Below are 20,709 nucleotides of genomic sequence, written 5' to 3' on the forward strand. Positions count from 1 at the left end.
AACAGCTGTGAGCTAGATTATGACAACTCAGGTCCTTGGTGGCCAGTTTTCTGAAGATTAAGATATCAAGGAGGTATGAAGAATATTTTAGTCAAGAACATCATCTGTTTGCTGATAAGCTGGTTGGTTTTTGTTTGCTTGTTTGTTTTTGTATGTGCACATTTTGTTTTGTTTTCTTACAAGCCATAAATAAACTCCTAAAGAACCCTGCATTACCAGAAGACCATCATAATGGGCCTATCTAATCAGACTATGCTGCCCAAAATACCCTTTCCAGCAATTCAGTAGATGAGAATACTTCTCATTTTTGCAAACTGCTGCAACTTCTTGTGGTGTTCATACAGTTTTTCAGGTAAGTTGTATGTCTGCGTAATGAGGTTGAGCAACATGAAACCTGTGTGCAGGTTTTAGTCTAATTCCATCTTGTACCAGACAAGTCACTCAAAGCAACCTTTCTAAACCTAAGTTCTTCACAGTAAAGGTCACTCCAGCACCCCTGCATTTAATATATGTGAAAAAAATACTGTTACTGTTATTATAATACATATTTAAGGAGACACTTGAAAACCTTTCAAGTATGTGCAAAGGAAATGGCTTTATATATTTTTTCTTTGTTTTTGGAAATGTAAAGGCCTTGTAACACTGTTAGTGTCTTTCCAAAACATATAAGGAATATATATGTTTAAGAAATGTGAACAGATACATCCAAGAAAACGGCTGTAGGAAATTCAAAAGGTGAAGGCATTAATTTGAGACCTGGACATTTAAGCCTCCACTATTCTGCAGACTGCCTGGCTGAGTGGGCTCAAGTACAGTCTCAGTCTTCTGAGGAGTGCCACAAGACGTTCTGGCATCCTGGCTGTTGTTCATCCAGGCTGGTGCCTAATCAGCAAATACAACAGTTCTTGCATGAATTTCATTACAGGGAAGCAAGGCTGAACAGGAAAGGGCCTGCCGTGCAGCTGAATCTTGCCTCCAGACAGCAAAGCTGGAATATAGCCTAAAGGCACCTGGAAATGCATTTGGGTGTCTCACGATAGATAGAGGTTTCTTTACTCTGCCTCAGTTTCCATTAGTCACCTTTTATGAATAACAGTGTTTGCAAAACATGGTTTGTAAGGTCATTTTATTCATTTGGCACCATTCTTTCACCAAATAATTTTGAGGAAAAAATCCCTTGGCTCTTGAAGTCCTCGGCTTACTGACAAGAAAGATAAATCGGAAGTGTTTCTTGCCAGACCAAAGATAGGCTGAGTCTAATTTTGTTTCACTCTTAAAATACTTTTTCTTTGCAGTTTAAAGAAAACTCTTTAAAATTCAAAGTATGTACACTTTTCAGCAGTTTATCTAGAATGAACAGCAGGATGTGTGTGCTACGTTCAGACAAGCTTCAGGAAGAAAGTTGCTTTCTCATTTTTAAAAGCTGTTTTTGTCTCCTCTTGAATGCTGTATTCTGCATTAAGTGAAGGATGATGATACCTTTCCTTTTACCGCAGGCAAACAAAGGTTGCCATGGCAAGCAGGCTCAAGAGGCGGAAAAAATATCAGTAAGAGCTGATGTTCATGTCCACCAGAGCTCTGAACTGAAATTTTCTTTCATCTTCTGCCATTTTCAAGTGTCATCCTGCTCACAACAACAAAGTGCTTCATATTGACATAGACTTTCAGATGTAATTAAGAGCTAATTTTCACAGGCTCCGTTTTACCCAATACTACAATAATTACTTGGTATTTACCAAGGGAATGACTGGCACTTTCACACGCTCATGTTGCTTTTGCCTCATGCTCTCTTATTTATATCATTATTGTTTCAAGAGCAAGACAAGAAGATATGCAGCACAAATGACTTCATCATAAGCAGGAACACAGAGCATACTTTCGATTCTTGAAACTGATTGGTATCTGATGAAAATTATGGGCAATCCAGCCCTGTCAGCCTGGAAGGGCAGTATTTCCTCCTGATAACAATCAGGCATAATTGCTTGCTTTCACTGGTACAAAATAAATACCAGAGATGCATGACGAAAGCTGGGTTTCTTGAACATAGCCCCCTCCCTTGTAACTGTAATGAAAAAGGTCCTAATGGAGCAAGCAGAATGAGTAAAGAGTTACTCTGCAGACACACTCGTGTAGGTGCAGGTCCACCTAGGAGAATTAGAGCAGTCGAGTTAAACTCACACTTGCCTGGAAAGGTGTTAGGCAGAATTTATTGAAATATGCTGTAGGCAGTTGCAGCTGAGATAAAAGAAAGAAGTCTCCACTTTTAGCATGAAGTTCAGATGTATTTTAGAAGCCTATCTTGGGATAAAACAGATTGTGCCCTCGTCTCCAATCACAAGACTTCAGAGATTATCAAAGGAGCACAGAAAAACTATTTAAAATTCAGCCCTTACCACAGAAAATATCTGTTTTAATTAGATGAATAGAGTGACCAAAGTCTGTTCATTTGTAGAAATACCGTGCACTAGAGGAGCAAGCCAAGGCTGACAAATACAATAGCTTTACTATACATGCAAGTTTGTCCATTGACAATATATTCATTATCGTACAGATAGTCTGTTCAGACATTGTAGGCTTTCAATAAGCAGTCATCTTTCCAAAAGTGGTTTTGTTTTGTTTTTTAAGATAATATAATTTTCAGGCTACAATGCAGTATCTAGTGACAGAACCCTTTAGGCTCAAATTTTAAGCATCTTCATTTTATTCTAACTTTCCAATATTTCACTTTATTATATAAGGAAAACTTCTTAAAATCATGTCAACTTATTTGAAAAAGATTTATAGATTTTTTTTAGTATGTTATTTCTACATGTAGTAGATTCTCTGCTATATTCTTCTCCATTGCTTAATCTCTGACACTTTTCTTAAAAAAAAAAAAAAAAAAAAAAAAAAGGCTGTTTTGGAACCTGAGTGAAGCAAATACTTAAATTTGTTTAACATGATCTTCATGGAAGACTTTATAACTCCTTTTCATGGTGATCTATGCATAATCCTCAGGTATATTTCTAGTTGTGAAGGGTTTTGTTGTTGTTGTTTATTATTATAATTATTTTCAAGCATTAAACATTACTGCACATTGCTACTAACCTTCCCAGTGTTCACTTCACCTTATCAACAAATTAAAGTTCAATCTTACGTGATTTTTCAACATCATTATTTGAATTTTAAGCACATATTGTGCTGTTAAATTGAGCTACTAACAATTTTTCGTGGAGAAGAGAATCTGAGAGCTTTGTTTTTTTCATTACTTTCATGAATGTTCCTACTCACCTATCATCATTCTCACAGTGGATCAGTCTTTCGGAAAACTTGAAAGGAAGACAGGTGGCAGAAAAAAAAAAATCTTTCCTTTATTAGTGTTTTGGTATGAAGGTTTTACAAAATCATAAGGACCACATATTTTACCTGTATTCTTTTTTCATGTCCGCTATTACCTGAATGACTCCTCCACCTTGTCCATCTTTCCCAGCTAAAAACTCTTCAGGCAAATTAATCATCTTCCCTAGCCAATCCAGCATGACAGTCTCCAGCTCTGTGCACGCTGGACTTGCAGCCTGCATTGAAAAACAGAACAGAGGGAATAACCTCATGAGGGCATGAAGAGAAATAGAATCCACCAGAACAAGTCTTTCTCCCTCTGTCTTTAGACTACAGAGAAAGAGACTAGCTCTATCAGCCAAGTTAGAGACCTGAAGGCCACTTTGTGCATAGTGTTCCTAATACTTATTTAGGAATGTCAGACTGGACCTCACACAGAACCAAATGTCAAAACTGGGATTTACATCTTAACTGTTGTTTTTTTTTCCCCCACATCCAGTACCAACCCTTTCTGAGAAGAGCCCATCTGATATGAATGTGGTTTTTTAAACATAGTTTACCATTCATCCTGATGACACATTAAATAACACCACCAGGTGGTAGGCAACAGAGTCATACTATTTAATGAGTTACCAGTAAACTTGTACTGCTACTACTAGTTTGTTGATTTTTCAGGGACAAGAGGAAAATAGCCTTTTACTACTGGAATCATTCAGAGCATCTAAATGAAAACACTTAATTAGTCAAGGAAACTTACCAATAAAACTAGTACTGTGACTTCACTGCTATTAATCAATGATTTCATTGAAGAATGTTACTGAAATGCTTAAAATCATAATACCCTGATAAACTTACCCAAGAGAAGCCCACACATCCTATTCCACCACATAATATGTCTGCAAGAAGAGCTGGGAAGGAGCTGGCTGCAGGGAAATAGGCAAAGAAGTATGGACTGTGCCAGTGAGTCACCTGTAATAAGGGAAAAATAGTTGTTTTTAAATAATGCAGGAAGGAGAAACAAATTATCACAAAATCAGAAAAAGGATTGGAGGCTGGGACCAGTCATCAGTTCCCTAATACCTGGCTGTAACACCGAATCACATTTTTTAGAAAAGTTTAGCTTTTTTTATTTTGTTTCGATCTCCCTTTTACTCAAATCAGAAAGAAAATATTCAACTGAACTTAAGTTCTTGTCCCCACCTCCCAACAATCCCCAAATTAGAACTCTCCACTTGTCTGCCTAGAAGATAAGGACTGCATGGGCAGTGGCAGTGTGAATTTCTGTTCAGGGTGATGTTCTTAATCCTCTGTTTTCAGGGACCCTCCAGGGTATTTTGTTCTTCTATTTCTGTGACACAACAGACTTAGCAAGATTGTTTTTAGTGTAGCAGAGGTCCGCAGAACTCTCTTGCCCATGCTGTGGTGTTATTTGATAAAATTCACGCACCAAATCTAGCTAAATAGACCCTCCTTCCAAAATGAAAGAATCCATTCCAGTATCCAATACTTTCTGCAGAAAATTACACTATCATCTTCCGATAACAGATTATGATTTATGTACAATGCCAATTTGTACATATTAATGTAAGAACACCACAATAACTGCACAAAATCTAGTGAATTGCTTTGCAACAGCCATATTAAGAATTACTTCATGTAACATCTAAGCAATTTTTAAGAATTTGTGAGATACTTGATAGTGCTCCACAACTCCAGTCTAATAAAATTTGAAAACAGGAAATGCACTGCCACACTGTAATGCTCAGTGGAAATAGCATGATACAATATGTTTGATGAAAACAGTTTTCATATTCAAGATAAAAGGCAAATTTAAGACGATTTGCTTCTAGAGGACTAGGCGGATTATAAGCAAGAATTCAGTAGAATGTATGAAAGCTTTTCCTTGGCTAGAAATACAAAGACTGCTGAGTTATTGAAGCTAGCCTCATTTTTCACTGTTTTTTTTTTTTTTGTTTTGTTTTGTTTTTTGATACTGGAGTTCTTCTGTTACAGCTGAAGGATAGTTAAGAGCTTGCTTGAGCTTGATGGTTTCCTTCTGCATTCCCACCTCAGACAAATTTTACCTTTCACACTCCCCTCTCTCGCAGTCTGTGATAAAGTTTCTGGAGCTAACTCAGGGATAACTGCACTGCACTGTTCTGTGGGCTGAAATATCCCATATATATATATATATATATATATATATAATGAAATATTTATGTATATATATATATATATATGTAATTCATTTATATATATATAATTAATTTTTATATAGGTAATGAAACAGATATCACTTTCTCTACTGCAGTATAGCATACATAATATTTCAGATATCTCTACCCTTTCACATGAAACCAGCTCCTACCCACTACCATTTTCCATTATCTAAATTAGCAACATACATGCTATATATTTGATTTCACTCATCCAAACCTTCTCAAATCATGTATCCAAAGACAAGCCAATCTGAATATTTTTGACTATCTGTCTTATATACAGCCAGGATCTTTGCTGTAACGAAGGTTTAGGGGACTTGTGGCAGACACCTTTCACAAATCAGAAAAAAAAATGGTGTGGGACTTGGTTATTAACAGCAAAACAATAACCAGATTAAAAATACCTAATATACAGCAGCCCCTGATAGGACCCACATGCACAGACTTTCACTGACATCCATAACAAGCCAGGGCTGCCACTGTTTATCTCCCCAGCTATAATCCTCTGTGATCTGTAAAACTTGTAACATTCATCTTGGGTTAATCAAGTTAAACTGCCTACTTGCTGGGAGCCATTTGTTTGATGAAACACAGCAGATTCCAGTTGTACCACTCACATAAAGTGAAAAAGTCAAAAGCCCTAGAGCCAGTGCAGCTGTGGTTCTTCCTCTCCTTCTGCCGCCCCTCCCCCCTTCATGTGAATCAGCTGTAAAATTCACTTCTTTTCCATGTTGGAAGAGACACAATCAAATATTCCAAATAGTGTGACATAATTGATCCTTGTTTGTTCATCCCTCTGCTGATAAACACTGATACATAAGTGTCTTGGGCTCAGAATTACCACTGTAATGCTTCTTGAACACATTTTATTTCCTAGATCTCATCTAAGGATACCTTTTTTCTGTGGCTTGCTTAGTCTGAACAAAATAGTTCCCTTTCCATATAGAAGGGGTAGGTGCTTCAACTGGAAGTTCATAGATTAATGGATCCAGAGGGGGGCAAATTAGTGTCTTTGGTACCACTTGCAGTCAAAACTAAACTTGACCATTTTTGTCTCTAAAAAAGAAGGAGATCTATTTGCAGAGAAAAAAAGCTAGTCTCAGAGAGAAATGTGCTCTCACTGATATCTTTGTATCCAGATCCCTTCCACCTTGGCTTCCTGCTGTGGAGATCAGAGTCCAGCAGTTGTTTCCTCAGTCCATGTGTTAATATAAGAAACTTAGCACCTTTATGTTCATTAACATTTAGTGGACTGCTCTTTCAGGGTCTACATCCAATTTCACAAGAAGTCTTCATAAAGAATTTCACCTCTCAAGAATGCTTATTCTCCTTTTGGGTAAAGACAGCAATGGACACATCATTTTGCTTTTCATAATTGATTGATTCTTGGTCATCTGATGGAATACCATGTTCACTTTTTCAGCCATCAAACAGTAGCAAATATCTGAACACAGCAGAGGTGTCAACAAGAAACAAGAATCACTTGTGGGACTGATAGCTTATGAGCAATGTGAGGTTTTACAACCTCTGTCATATTACTTATTCTCTCTGAAGATGCCCCATTCCTCATTTATAAACTGGAAATATGACATTCCTGAGTAAAACATTAGAAGAGCACTACAGCTAAAAACACTAGGTGTACTTACAGTTGTTAATCTTGTCAGGAAAAGCATGGGAAGAAGATGAAGGGAAAATATAATGGGGATAGACTGTCCCTACAGCCAATTTCAGAAGCCCCTAAAATCAATTACAAATAGTTTTAAAGGTGTCTAAAACAAATGTTAACAATTCTTCCTATCCTACATTCTTCTAATACTCCCTGCCTCTGTATGTTTTTACAGTTCCATCATTTTCACACTTTGGCTTCTGTGGACACAGCTAACAGAGGCAGCCACCAGATGCAGCAGTTTGTGCAGCAGTATAAGCAGAAGGGCAGACAGAAACCGCCAGAAACCCTGCTAAGGTTATTATATATAGCCAGTTATTATATATAGCCAAAATAGGCTAACAGCACCCCGGGCCACGTTAGGAAAGCTGTTGCCAGAGGGTCAAGAGGGGTGATCCTTCCTCTCTACTCAGCACTGGTGAGGCCACATCGGCAGTTTTTGTCTGGTGCTGGGGTCTCCAATACAAGAAAGACATGAACATACTGAATTGAGTCCAGTGAAGGGACATGAAGATGATTCATGGATTGGAGCATCACTCATATGACAAGAAGCTGAGAGAGCTGTGATTGTTCAGCTTGGAGAAAGCTCAGTAGGGATCTTGTCAAAGTGTATAAATGCGTCATGGGAAGGTAAAAAAGGTGAAGCCACATTCTTCTCAGTGGTATCCAGTGACAAGACAAAAGGAAATGGGTACAAATTGAAATACAGAAAATTCCACTTAAACTTAATTTTATTTTTTTTTTTTACTGTGAGGGTGGTGAAACTTTGGAACAGGACAACAGAGTGGTTGTGAAGGCTTCATCCCTGGAGATATTCAACACCTAACTGGTCATGGTGCTCTCTAACTGACCCTGCATTGGACAAGGGTGGGGACTAAATGATCTCCCATCCTCAGCTACCCTATGACTCTGTGATTCTGTGCTCATGTGAGACTTCAGTACTTAATATAAACACAGGCAGAATCATAGTTACTGAACTAGGATTTATGTACTCATGCTCATGGTGTCACAAATACCAACATTTCATACCAGAGTAAAGTTTTGGATAGAACATTTTTTTTTTCTTCAGAATGTATTACTTGTACTAAGTCAATTTATTTGCTATTTATTTGCAAAAACCAATTTAGGTAAGAGGGAACATGACATGTTGATGACATAATTGGAATTCAATGCCTCACTTTCTATTCTCAAATGATTCATCTCTTATTTTTTAATTTGGTATTATTTTATTGAATGTTCTCAAGTTATTGTGATAGGTTCGAAGCAAAGTGTTTTCTGTTCTACTTCACAGAGAAGAGAATGGTTAGTATTTTCCTCTAGTGAAAAAGAAAAAAAGGCTTTCAAAACTAAACATATTTCAGGATCTAACTACTTTATTATCATTTAGCATGAACATTTGGTATAAACTGTCTTTAAAATGTTATAACAACAATCATATCCATGAGCAGCAAAGTATTTACATATGTTGGCCATAATTCTCTTATCAAATCTGCACTGATTTAATTCTGTTGGATTTAAGATTTCCTCCACAAATCTCTGGGAAGAGTGGAGCGATTTCCGTTGACTTTAGTGGAGCTTTTGCCTGTGAAAGGACAGCAGGGTTGGCTCCAAGAGAAACAAGATAAAAACATATCAAATATCAAATATTTACATTGGTCAATGAAAGGGAATTGGTATTACAGTACACTGACTAAACACATTTGCAGAGCAATGATTCCATGTTTAGTCACATAGCAATCGTATCAGCTATCTACATCCAGAGAAGCAATCCAAAATGGTTATTGCAGGGATCCAAAGGAGGGATTCTTTATTAGCATCTATTAATCATCCAGCCATCTTCAAGCCACTTAGAGTCCTTAGGAGACAAGTACATATTTAAAATAAAAAAGGTATATCATCAGTGGTAAAACAAGAAGAAAAATTCAGAACTGAGCAAATGCCAGACGCTTTGTTTTGCACTGTCTGTTCAACACTAATCTATCCAAAGACTAATATTTAGGTAGTGGCCATCTGCCTTAAAGTGTACTAGAAGAAGTCAACATTTAGGAGAATAAGTCAACATAAAAAGTACTGGGGAGAATCCTTTCTAGTCAACTCTAATAAAAAGAAGTCTCATAAGACAATTTTAACATTTAAAGATCAGCTTGAAGCAACACTTTATGAACAGCAGACAAATAAAAATCTCATTTTATAAAACATTTAATGTGCTTTGCAAGTAGCAAATATATCACATGAAATTGAAAGTTGGGAAGCTCTGCCTTAACTGATTCAAGAGAGGAAAAGGGATTATTTCCAAAAGCAAGCCTTACATCAAGCAAAAGAATGATTTGATTATTTCTAGCAAGAACAGAAAACATCAGTTGTGTAAAGCGTTGGAACACATTTAACTATGGACATACATCAGACACCTCCCTTTTAAAAGCTAATCAATGTGGGTGTTTCTGTTCATGAAGTCTGCACAGCCTTCACCCACACTTTCCTGAAAGTCTTTGAATACCTAGACGCAGTACTGAATATTGCATTACAGAAACATTTTCCTTACCCCTGGCATAATGATCTTCTCAATGTCTTTAAAGACATCCTCAAAGCTCTCAGGATCCTGGGGTGCACAGTCCGGAATGAGGGGCCTCAGATATCCTGGTTCCACATCTGGGAAGACCTGTCTTTTATCTATCTTCTCCAGGTAATCTGCAACATAGTCCACCATCTCCTTCCCTCTCTTGCGAAACTCTGCAGCATCCATGGGTATCAGAGTTTACGACTTACCAGAAAAGAAAACCTAAAAAGAAAGAAAAGTCACTTTTGAAAGAAAATATCACTAGTTTCAGAACTGTTATTCAGGTAATTTATAGGATGACTCTCATGGCCTTTTGGAAAAACTAGACCATATGCTTTTATTTTTAATTTCTGCATATTACGCCAATACCCACGCAATGTTGCATTCTGTTTTCCATTCATTCTGGAGTGCATTTCTGTTGCACTCCAGCTTTAGCTGGATATTGCACAGAAGTAAACCAAGCTGCTACAGCTTTGACGTCTACATCGTGAAGTAGATTAGATTAACACAGGTAGGCCTTATCTTTATCTCAGAAGAGCAGTAGAGGCACACTGATGAAGATTCATCAATCACAGATTTAATCCCTGCTGCTGCTGGTCGACACAAGAACGTGGCACTGCTCACACATAATAATCAGCTCCCTCTTGCCTTATAAAGAAGAGTTTTAAGGAAATAGCATGCTACATGTTTCTATTGTAATCTATAATAACAAACTATAACAACTACAGTTATCACAGTGATCCACTGTGCTGCCCTGTCATCGTATCTACTTCTTGCCTCTTGTCTTGCTTCAAGATTTAGCTTCTTTACTCTTTCACTATAAATGCACGTGCTATGCCATTTACAACAAAACCTTACTTCTTGTTGAGGTTCAATCAGAATTCACTTAGAGTTGAATCAGAATTCAGTTAGAGTTGATCTGTACTGTATTTTGCAGGAGGAAGCAGCTCTGCCTGGGGCTGTCTCTATTTCCCAGACGTTGGGCAGCAGTGCCAGGTGCGCTTTGCACGAGGCAGAACAGGGTGAGCACTCCCAAGGAGATGTATGGCTAGGGTGACTGAGCTGGAGTTTGCCAGCAAAGTGCTGTGCAGACATAAACTTATATTGCCAGGGTGCCTGCTCCCGCTGTCCTGGCCCCACCAACTTTTGTGCTCAACCAATACAAAGCTGAGACCACAGTTCCTAAAAAGCTCCCAAGCATCTTTATACGCTCAGAGTGAGTGAATAATCCTGTTCCTTGGGATCCAGAAAGAAAATTGGTGAAAGAAACAAGGATACTCGCTGCTGGCATAAATAATTATTATGCTTAGTTCACATACCTTCAGATCTTCACTTTGTAAGGAAATAACTATATTAAGCGTAATATGAATATTATGTAATTAAGAGACAATTTCTTACGTATCGGTTATTTCTGCTGAGAATTTATAATTGAGGGCATCATTTTGAGAAAAGAGAGACCCTTCTGGGCTTTATTGTACTTGAAGTAGCACTGTCACATTACAAAAGAAAGACATCACTGATAAACACCATCCTAGAGACATCTCTGCTGCCACAAATAGAGGATCTGGGATTTCTGTGGAGCAGCTGCTGCTGTTATTTAGGAAGGCAGGGTGCTGCTGTAGGTCACGAACCACTTAGGAAAGTGGGGATCTGCACAGGAGAGACTTCCAGCCCCCCAGAGAATAGCTGTTCTTGCCGCTATTGTGTTAGCATTGTATTACTCTCCTTAACCACCATGTAAGTGTTTATTTGGCTCTCTCTCTGTACATTTCTGAAAGGGGAACTAGGACCTTTCTCAGATCTTGCTACTAAATTGCTGGAAACGCATTACCAATTGTCATTACGGTCCTTCGAGGATCCCGATGGGCAGGTTTGTGTGTCATCTCCCCTTTGAAAGACTGTTTAAGCAAGTAGTTTTGTTTCTCCTCCTTTACGATGATTCTATTTCTTCAATATCCCAAATCCTGCGTGCATTTTCATTTAACATATCTTTAATCACAGTTGACAATTTTAATAAACTTTCTACATAAATCAGCATTGACTGGGGTAATCAATATGCTTCTCTGTGGCAGCAAATTACACCCAAAGGCACAGTTCTTTGGGTTAGGTATTTTCACCAGAAGAAATATTGCACAGCTTTCCTTCTTTCTTAAGGCATCTCTACCTTAACCCTTAAGTAATGCTGCCATTATTTTTTTTTACATTACTTCATTCATCAGTTCATTGCTAGAGCATACTCCAAAGAACTTCGCAATGGTAATCTGTTTGTTTGGTAGTGGTTTTGGTTGTTTTTTCCCCCTCTGGAGTCAGAGATGAATGCTGCTAAAAATAAGAATTTAGCCCGTGAGTGCCAAATTAAGGGGAGTTGCCCAAGAGTGAACTGAGTCAGACCTTGGGGATTTGGTCTTCCAGCACTATTGATGCTCAGTACTGACTTGATGCTATTCCCCTAGACTTTTAAACACGAATCTGTTCAGCTGAACATTTCATCCAATGTCAGTGTGCCCAATGAACTGTCAGTACCATGTCAGGACAGATAAGAGCTTCACCATACTTTTATTGGCTCTCCAGCTTTACTTGATATCACTCAAAGACAGATCATTAACACAGAAGTTTCTGTGCTCGCTTAGTCTTTTCCCAAAGTATAAATTGAATGGCATAAATTAAATAGCATCACGTATAAGCTCAAAACAACTCAGACACACAGATAAAAATAAATGTACTTTATCACATTACTACTACATGGATACTATGTTATACAGCTTGTGGCTGTTTCTTTACTACCTAGATTTTTTTGGATCTGAAATTTCTTTCTATTCCAAGTAGTATTTGCATCATCTTTCTTCTATATACTATATTGATATAATTTATTGCCATTTTCATTATTAGCAGTTTGCACAAACTTTTTTCTGGATATCAGGTTAAGTAAATAAAACTTGGATCTAAACATCAGGTACACATTTTGTGATTGGGGCTATCACCACTGAACTGAAATTTGTCAGTTCTGGTTGCCAGCTACATATTTATGTAATCACTGAGTTCTTATTCATTGTTTGCTATCGTTCTTCCCATGAATGGGAGGTCCAATGACTCATCCTAAACTGTTTTGGATCTCATAACACAGTGTTGCAACAGCATTCTCAAAATTCAGGAAAAAGAACTAAATTATAGAGGAAACCTATGGTTTTGCATAGGATAGGTAATCGATCCAGGAAGCTTAGGCATAAAAAATGGGAGGATGAAGCATCCACCCCAAATCTGCCATGAGTTACTGCAGCGTTATAAATTGATACTAACGAATATCTAGTTAACCTCTAATAAACTTTCAATTCACTTCTAGCTACTGAAATACATCAATCTACTTCAACTGGAAGCAAAGTACTTAATTCTTCTTTTCCCCAAACACAATACCGAGAACTTAAAATGAACGTCTGTCCATATCTATGTATCTGTGCATCTTCTTTCCTAAAAGTCCTTGCCTGAAAATGCCTTAACTACTGTAATACACGTATCTCACAGGGAACTGTGAATGCACAGTACTTGCAGGAACACAGCAGTCATCTGAAAGACCACTTACACTTACACTCTCATCCCTATTTTTACTCTCCTCCTCAATTGTTCCTTACAGATCGCACTCCCTCTGCCTAATAGCATTATTTGCTACGGAAGCCACATCTAGTAGACTGAATATCTGACAACTGAAATGCTGACCAGTTTAGTACTATAAAAATGCAAATTACTTCACCTTTTTACCAGTACAGAAGACTTCTCACTTCTACCTCTCATGTGCAATGTGTATAATGCAACAACACAATGAGCGCAGAAGTTCCTGGTAGGCAGGATGTTTTAGAAATTTGGAATGGGATTTTCTAAGGAGCAAAATACTTCAGACAACTCAGCCCTTATGGTCTGAACTGCTTGAGAGTACCCATATTTTCTGAAGGGCTGAGTGTTACAATCTGAGTGTACTTGGAAAGATCCACTTAAGTCAAAGGGACTTCAACTGCAAAATAATGCAGGCTGAGTTTCCGAAACTAAATGGAAACTTCAAAGAAACCAATCCTCTCTCTGAAGCTCTTGATAGTGGTCTGCTTTTACCAAGGCCATAAAGACTGGTAAAGGCTCCATGCCCCAGCGATCCCACACCTCCCAGGATTAATTTCAGCATATTCAACATCTGCCAGCTGAACTCCAGCTGAGGTGAGCACAGCTTTTCAGGAGGCACCCAGCCTAATTATCAACCCTTGATACTTTGAAAGCACGGTCTATGCAAATTCATTAAAAGCCTCACTTGGGTTGATAAAATATAAGTTTATCAAACATATAGTATGTCTGTGTCATATATTACGACTTTTGTTCCCAACAAACGTCCACTGATATTGTCAACACCGCATACTTCTTTGGATCAAGTCCTACTTTACTGGAGAAGATTGAGTTTTGCTATTGACTTCAGGTAAGAGCAAGAACCATATTCACCTTAAATGATAAGAGTTTATCTTTAGCTTTATTTATATATAAGCTCTTTGATCTTTAATTTTGATGGGACTTGTCACAGGACAAGTATACAACATGATCTAAAGTTGACATAGCTTTTGATGCCTTGTTTAAACTAATCTTTCTACCTGAGTGCACTGAAATTAGAACATGGTAATATTTTATTTTAGTGAAGTGACCAAAAACTGTTTTTCGCCTTTAGATTGTATATTTAGTGTCATGTTCATTCACAAAACATTTTCTACTTTATCTGAAACTGAACCATACAAATGAGCACTTTACACATAAGAGTATCAAATACACTTGTAGATATAATACTATGTAGAGAACATTTTGATTATTTATTATTTCTGTTAACAGTGTTATCTATAATTTAGATTATTTTTTGTGTGTGTGTGTATTAACTAAGTATAAAATGTAAAAGATAGCTAAATACTACCAGGAAATTTCTAAAAAAATTAAAAAATAAAAAAATAAAGAAAAAATAAAATAGAAGAGAAGCATGAGAGAAAAAGAAAAGGAAAAAGAAGAAAAAAGAGAAAAGAAAAAAATAGTAAATGAGGAAGGAGGTATATTTGATGTAATTTTATGAGCACCTGTTCTCAAGTTGATCAAAGCGAAATAATAAAAAAAAAACTAACATCAATAAAATGTTCGAGCAGATCTTATTATTAAATACAGAAAGGAAGAACACACAGACACCAATAACACCTTAAAATGATGGCTGCACTGGCTCAAAAAAAGCAATAACTATATATCTTTCCAGTAAATGAGACAAGTGCACTTTCTATTCTGCCAACGGTTTGTTGCAGAAAATAGTGTAATTTAAAGGTCTGGGATGCTACAGTGACATTGCTGGAGGACTTTCTGCTATTGAACCCAAGAAGCTGAAGGTTTTTGCAGATGTTGCAACTATGAAACTGAATTTCTACTACTGACAATTGGAGTATTGCTTAAATAAGGACTTCAGGATGAATTTCATTTCAGTGTGAGTAGAAAGAAACTAGATTTACTCTGTACTCTAGTTTTGCACAAGGCAAGAGTTAGGTATATATGTTACAGGCCCTGCATTTCATTTAATAATTTCATTTTCCAACTAGTATGTGCTGGTTTTATTCATTGCTGTCACTCGCACAGAGTCTGCCACTTACTAATTTTCCCTTCTGAGTTTTTGTTATGGTAGAGGGAAAGGGCTATTTCTGAAGAAAACCTCACCCTAATAAGTCATGTGTTGAATTTATCTTGAAAATGTTATTATTCAGAATATTTCACAGAGAATTTCTCAGGGTCTGCATGGTTATTCAAAACTGGTGCACTTGGAAAGGTAAGGTATAAACTTTTGAGAGCATGGCATTCCGCAGAAACATACATAAATGGTTATATAAATAATGTAAAAACAAGTAAACACAAAAATGAGAAGCACACACTGCATTGTGCAAACTTAGATAAAAGGAAATGCTTTTTTGAGCATCCTGGATTATCCCTAAAATAACACAGGCTGGCTGTTTATTAGCTGAGCTCCAACTCCAAATAACCAATTGTTGCACTAATCCAAACGTACCAACTTGAATCGAACAACCACAAGGCTTTAAGGACAAAGAATATTACTTACAGCGAGTTGGTAAGGTCCTTCCTTCTCCTCTCTTTCTCCCTGTCTGTCTTTGCTCCTGTGTGACAGCTATAAAGCGCAGAGGATGCAGCTGCCAGTATATATAGGCAGAGGATCCCCGTCCCCTCAGCCTATCACAGCCAAGTGCTTTGCATTTAACATTCAGCAGCAGCATCTCCCCCTCCTCCCACACCTCCTCCAAAATATATTTAGAGAGAAAAGCCACCCAAAAGGCGGACTGATGTAACTGAGAAGCGGCCATTACTTACGTTAACTGCCAAGTGAAGTCACGTACGTTTCTTTCCAAGAGTGCCTGACCACACACTCCTGCTCTGCCTCACACACTCTGGCATTTCTGCTGTGGCTGTCGCTGTAAGATCAGTGCGTTGAACCGCTCCTGTGAAATCTTATTTTCAGGGAGAAGGCACAAATGAGGTTGAAATACCACCCAACTCTCCGCAAGCTCTGAACTGGTATACATATTGGATTAACAGTCTAACAATAATCTTCAATTATGCTGTATCAAATTTCTTCCAGTTTCCCTCTTTCGTCAGATGTGCACTTAAAAGCAACAGGAAATTTTCATTTTTATTTTTTTTTCTGTTCTCAAAGGAAAGTTTTATGGGGAATTCACTCTCTGAGAAACCAGGTGACTGCCTGTCATTTTCTATTTAGTTCAAGTTTGTTTGGAAAAATAGTATCAGCATTTCCTAGCCCTAAACAGCTTATAGCCAGGTAGTGGTGGCAGGAGAGCCGGGACAGCCACTGCTCTCACCCTGGTCTTCAGCACACCGCAGTATTGCAGCCAACCTTTTTGTGAAGGAGGAAAACTTTCTCTTCTGTCATATCTTTTAAAACTGTGATAGCTGTGTTTGCTGTTATACTGATATAAACCCAACTATAACTCTGCTAACAATTCTGAAAGCCTATTCAAAATAAAAATGCAAACGAAAATCTGGGGATAGGCTTGAAGTGAAATCTTCACTTTGGTGCTCATTGTGCCTGACGTTGTTCTGTGACTGGACTTGCATTTTCAGTTCTGGGGTTGTGCCTGGTGTAATGGTCAGTCCATAACCTTGCAAGCACTGTGAAATCCCAGTGTCAGTTGCAGCTGGCTTAGTGTTTTCCACTGCAGAACAGCTTCTGACTGAGCAGGGTTAGAGCTTGGACAAACTGGGCCCCACAAGAATAAAAGTGCTTTAGCAATTTTTCCTGTTACTTGTTCCATTCAGATGAAAAAGCTGAAAATCCTAAATATGTTGTAAGGGTTTAAGACATGCAGAATCTGAAGGTATCTCTAGTAAACATAAAGATAACTCAATCTGTCTTTAATGTTTGATCCACAATGGCTTGCAAAAGGTAAATAAATTTCAAAGGAAATTTTAAAAAGTGAAATTATAATTAAGACTTGAGTATGAAGATGCTGTTTTAATCGGAATGTCGAAATAACACCTCAAAGTAACCTGATGTGTTTGTACCTTTCTGCTGTACCTGTAACTTGCCTTAAAAGTTGCTGTGACCAGGGAATACTTACACTTCCTATTAAAATTATATTTATTTCATCCCTGAAAAAGAAGAAGGAAATGAAATGTGGAAGGAACAGTGGGCAAGGGTATAAAGGGAAATGAATGCCCATCTAAAAGGTATATCCCATTTCCTTCTGGAATTCTGTGTAGTTCTTCTGGCTAATGTAAATGTAGTTCTTCTGGCTATTATTACTTTTCATAATTCTCCTTACCAACTGTTGGTAATACACAAATCATTGCTTAACAGAATCTTCCTGCTGTGGACAAAAGCAAGATCATTTTGTAAGGAATGGTCCAGCAATTCTTGCCGCTAAGGGGTTTGAGGGGTTAACATTAAGGCCTGGGTTTAGGTGATAAGAGAACAAAGGGATTTCTTCAGAGAAAAACTCCTGACTCTGCATGGATGTGCAGTAACTTCTGACATCCGGCCAAGAGACCACTAGATAAGGAGGAAGAAGATGAGCCTCCCCGTCCGAGCCGAGCGGCCCCCGAGAGACTAACAGAGACTGATAAGCAGGTGCACCTGGGAGGACTTCGGATTCGGGAAACCAATTATAATAACCCTGCCTCTTCTAGAAGTAGTAATGAATATGTATTAGCCTAGGAGTATAAAAATTAGCCGTCTTACGTAACGGGTGTGCATCCTGGTGGAGCAGAGACTCCCGGCGCACCCAGCGCCGTTTGCTTGCCTCTATTCGTTTAATAAATTGTAAACTTTGATTGCAGTCCTATTTGGGACTCAGTCATTTATAACAATTTCACACTGATAGACAGCTCAGCTGTAACACACCGCTCTCTCACTCCCCGTCTCTCACTCCCTGTCTTCAAAAGAACAGGGTAGAAAATACAATGAAAAAAGACTCAAGGGTTGAAATAAGGACAAGTAGGACCAGTTATCATCATGGGGAAAACAGACTCAGCGTAGGGAGGTTAATGTAATTTATTGCCTAACACTGGTGGACTAGAACAGTGAGAAACTAAAAGCAAACTAAAACACCTTCCCCCCATCCACCCTTTTCTACCTCCTCCTCCCGACCGCCGCTCCTTCAGGGTCCTGCCCCTGCTCCAGGTGGGGTCCCTCCCACAGATGCCGTCCTTCCCGAACTGAGCCTGCGGGGGCTGCCCACAGGCAGCAGCTCTTCAAGCACTGCTCCCACACGGCTCCGTACCACGGGGTCCATCCCCCAGGAGCAAACTGCTCCAGCACGGGTCCCCCACGAGCAGCAGCTCCCCCCAGCTCCCCTGCTCCTGCGTGGGCTCCTCTCCACGGGCTGCAGCTCCGGCCCGGGGCCTGCTCCTGCAGGGGCTCTCCATGGGCCGCAGCCTCCTCCAGGCCACATCCACCTGCTCCACCGGGGGCTCCTCCACGGGCTGCAGCGTGGAGATCTGCTCCATGTGGGACCCATGGGCTGCAGGGGGACAGCCTGCTCCACCAGGGGCCTCTCCACAGGCTGCAGGGGAACTGCTGCTGTGTGCCTGGAGCACCTCCTGCCCTCCTGCTGCACTGAACTGCACAGCAGTTGCTTTATTTTTCCCCTTTCCTAAATCTGCTCTCCCAGAGGCCCACCCAGCCTCGCTCCCTGGCTCAGCTCTGGCCAGCAGCAGGTCCCTTTTGGAGCCGGCTGCAGCTGGCTCTGATCTGACATGGGGCAGCTGCTGGGCTCCACTCACAGAGGCCACCCTGCAGACCCCTGCTACCAAAACCTTGCCACACAAGTCTAGTACAGCAGGCATTGGCTATGGCCTGGCAAATTTATTCCAGATCCTTGAGTATACTGGCTCCCTCACAGAGAACTTCTCTTATTGCAGAAACACAATGAATAGAAGAGCTTATCTTTATTGCAAAATTTTTTCATAATTCGTGATACCAGTGTGTGAGAAATAACAGATGATCCTGAAAGGTTCAAAGGCCAGGACTTGTTGGTAAGCAACCAACAGAGCATACCACTCAAAAGAGCTAACAGGAGACAGGCATCAATGTTTTTGCACATGGAAGTATGTCACCCTGTCGATGATAAATAATGCTTGCCCATGCAACGATAGTACCAATTCATTCCCATTTTTACATCTTTGCTCAGCTCTGTGGTTTGCAAATGAGCTGGGAGAGATAACATGTTTGAATAGGAGGCTCCAGCTCAGCACTGGAGAATGATACAGACAATGTGTTATCAGTCACTCTACAGTCCCCTGTGCCAGTTTGTGAGAACCAGACATGGATCAAAGCAGTGGCAGTTAAACAGCTTGCATCCACTTCCCAGTATTTCTCATCTCTTCCATTGCTATATAACGCACCTTAGAAATTAAAAGGCAGTTTTCCCAACCCTTCAGTCCAGTTACGATTACATGTTACTCCCAACTTTATTTTTCCCTCACCTGTGGAGAATAGCATTTCTCATGCTGCCTCCTGGTATGACTGAATTTGGACACAATGTGTATGTGCTGTAGATCACCAAACCCTATGTTGTTTGAACAAACCTTAGCTATAAAGCAAACAGCTTTAAATTGACCCAGATTCTATCAATATTTTAGACACTGAGGAAAAAAACTTGAAGCAACTAATAAGGAATTATGCTACCACACTGTTTGTTCTTGTTTTCACCATTTGTTGTCAAAAGAACATTCACTGTTGTCCACACATAAGAAAAAACACTGGCTTATTGCTTAGTACTTGATTTACTCCCCATCTGTAGTTTGAGGATGACCTTTGGAGGCTGCAGGACTTTTTTCATGCTTCCCTGGCTGTTGCTTCTTCAGAAGGAAATAGTAGCAGAACCCTGTTTGAATCTGCTTTTTTTTCCTCAATATACTCTTCCATGAATTCAATAATACTGGTAATGGAAGAGAAAATTACCTACAAAAAGGAAAAGGAAAGAAAGAAGACTTAAGAATCACTCAGATGTACCATACGTCCTTATATATTCCATAAACAAGGTCCAAATTTGCATGAGCCACAAAGATGAGACAAGAAATGAATATTTTAGCAGAAATGTGCAGCTAAATTTTCTGGAAAAAAAACAGAGGGTGTATTTCCTTTGGAAGAGAGTAAGAATTAAATAAAGCCTTCAGACACAAATAGATGGATTACTTGCATCATATGAGGATAAAAAACAAATCTCCTGCAGAACATAAGTAGACTTTGCAACAGATTAGCCAGGAGATGACTCTCAGACAGGGCTGACAAACTGGGAAAGTGTCTTTTATTTCATGAATATTTTATGTGACTTGTTGTCCCTGTTCAGTTCCATATTGCTGTCTGTGTGAAGGTAAACCAAAGATGGATAGAAAGGAACTGCTAACGAAGTGAACGTGGATGCAGACTC

General features: G+C 39.0%; 1 protein-coding gene and 1 long non-coding RNA gene across 4 annotated transcripts in view; one reads left to right on the plus strand and one right to left on the minus strand.

Annotated features, from left to right (window-relative positions):
• Positions 1 to 20,709, minus strand: part of DDC (dopa decarboxylase) — a 72,220-nt gene that overhangs the window by 38,482 nt on the left and 13,029 nt on the right. The window contains exons 1-4 of one of the 3 annotated variants that reach the window (XM_040548512.1): positions 15,867 to 16,114; positions 9,746 to 9,982; positions 4,174 to 4,287; positions 3,435 to 3,554 (exon numbers count right to left, since the gene is read on the minus strand). In XM_040548512.1, the coding sequence (XP_040404446.1) occupies positions 3,435 to 3,554; positions 4,174 to 4,287; positions 9,746 to 9,946 (435 nt within the window). In that variant the 5' untranslated portion in view covers positions 9,947 to 9,982; positions 15,867 to 16,114. Of the gene's footprint in view, positions 1 to 3,434; positions 3,555 to 4,173; positions 4,288 to 5,982; positions 6,048 to 9,745; positions 9,983 to 15,866; positions 16,115 to 20,709 lie in introns of those variants that run through there. The other 2 variants (XM_040548513.1, XM_040548514.1) reach the window with 2 other exon arrangements.
• On the plus strand, positions 15,898 to 17,975 carry LOC121065586. The gene is made up of 3 exons (XR_005817165.1): positions 15,898 to 15,911; positions 17,728 to 17,733; positions 17,825 to 17,975. It is a non-coding gene; the product is annotated as an uncharacterized LOC121065586 (long non-coding RNA).

Source organism: Cygnus olor, chromosome 2, assembly GCF_009769625.2.
Source record: "Cygnus olor isolate bCygOlo1 chromosome 2, bCygOlo1.pri.v2, whole genome shotgun sequence".
NCBI lineage: Eukaryota > Metazoa > Chordata > Aves > Anseriformes > Anatidae > Cygnus > Cygnus olor.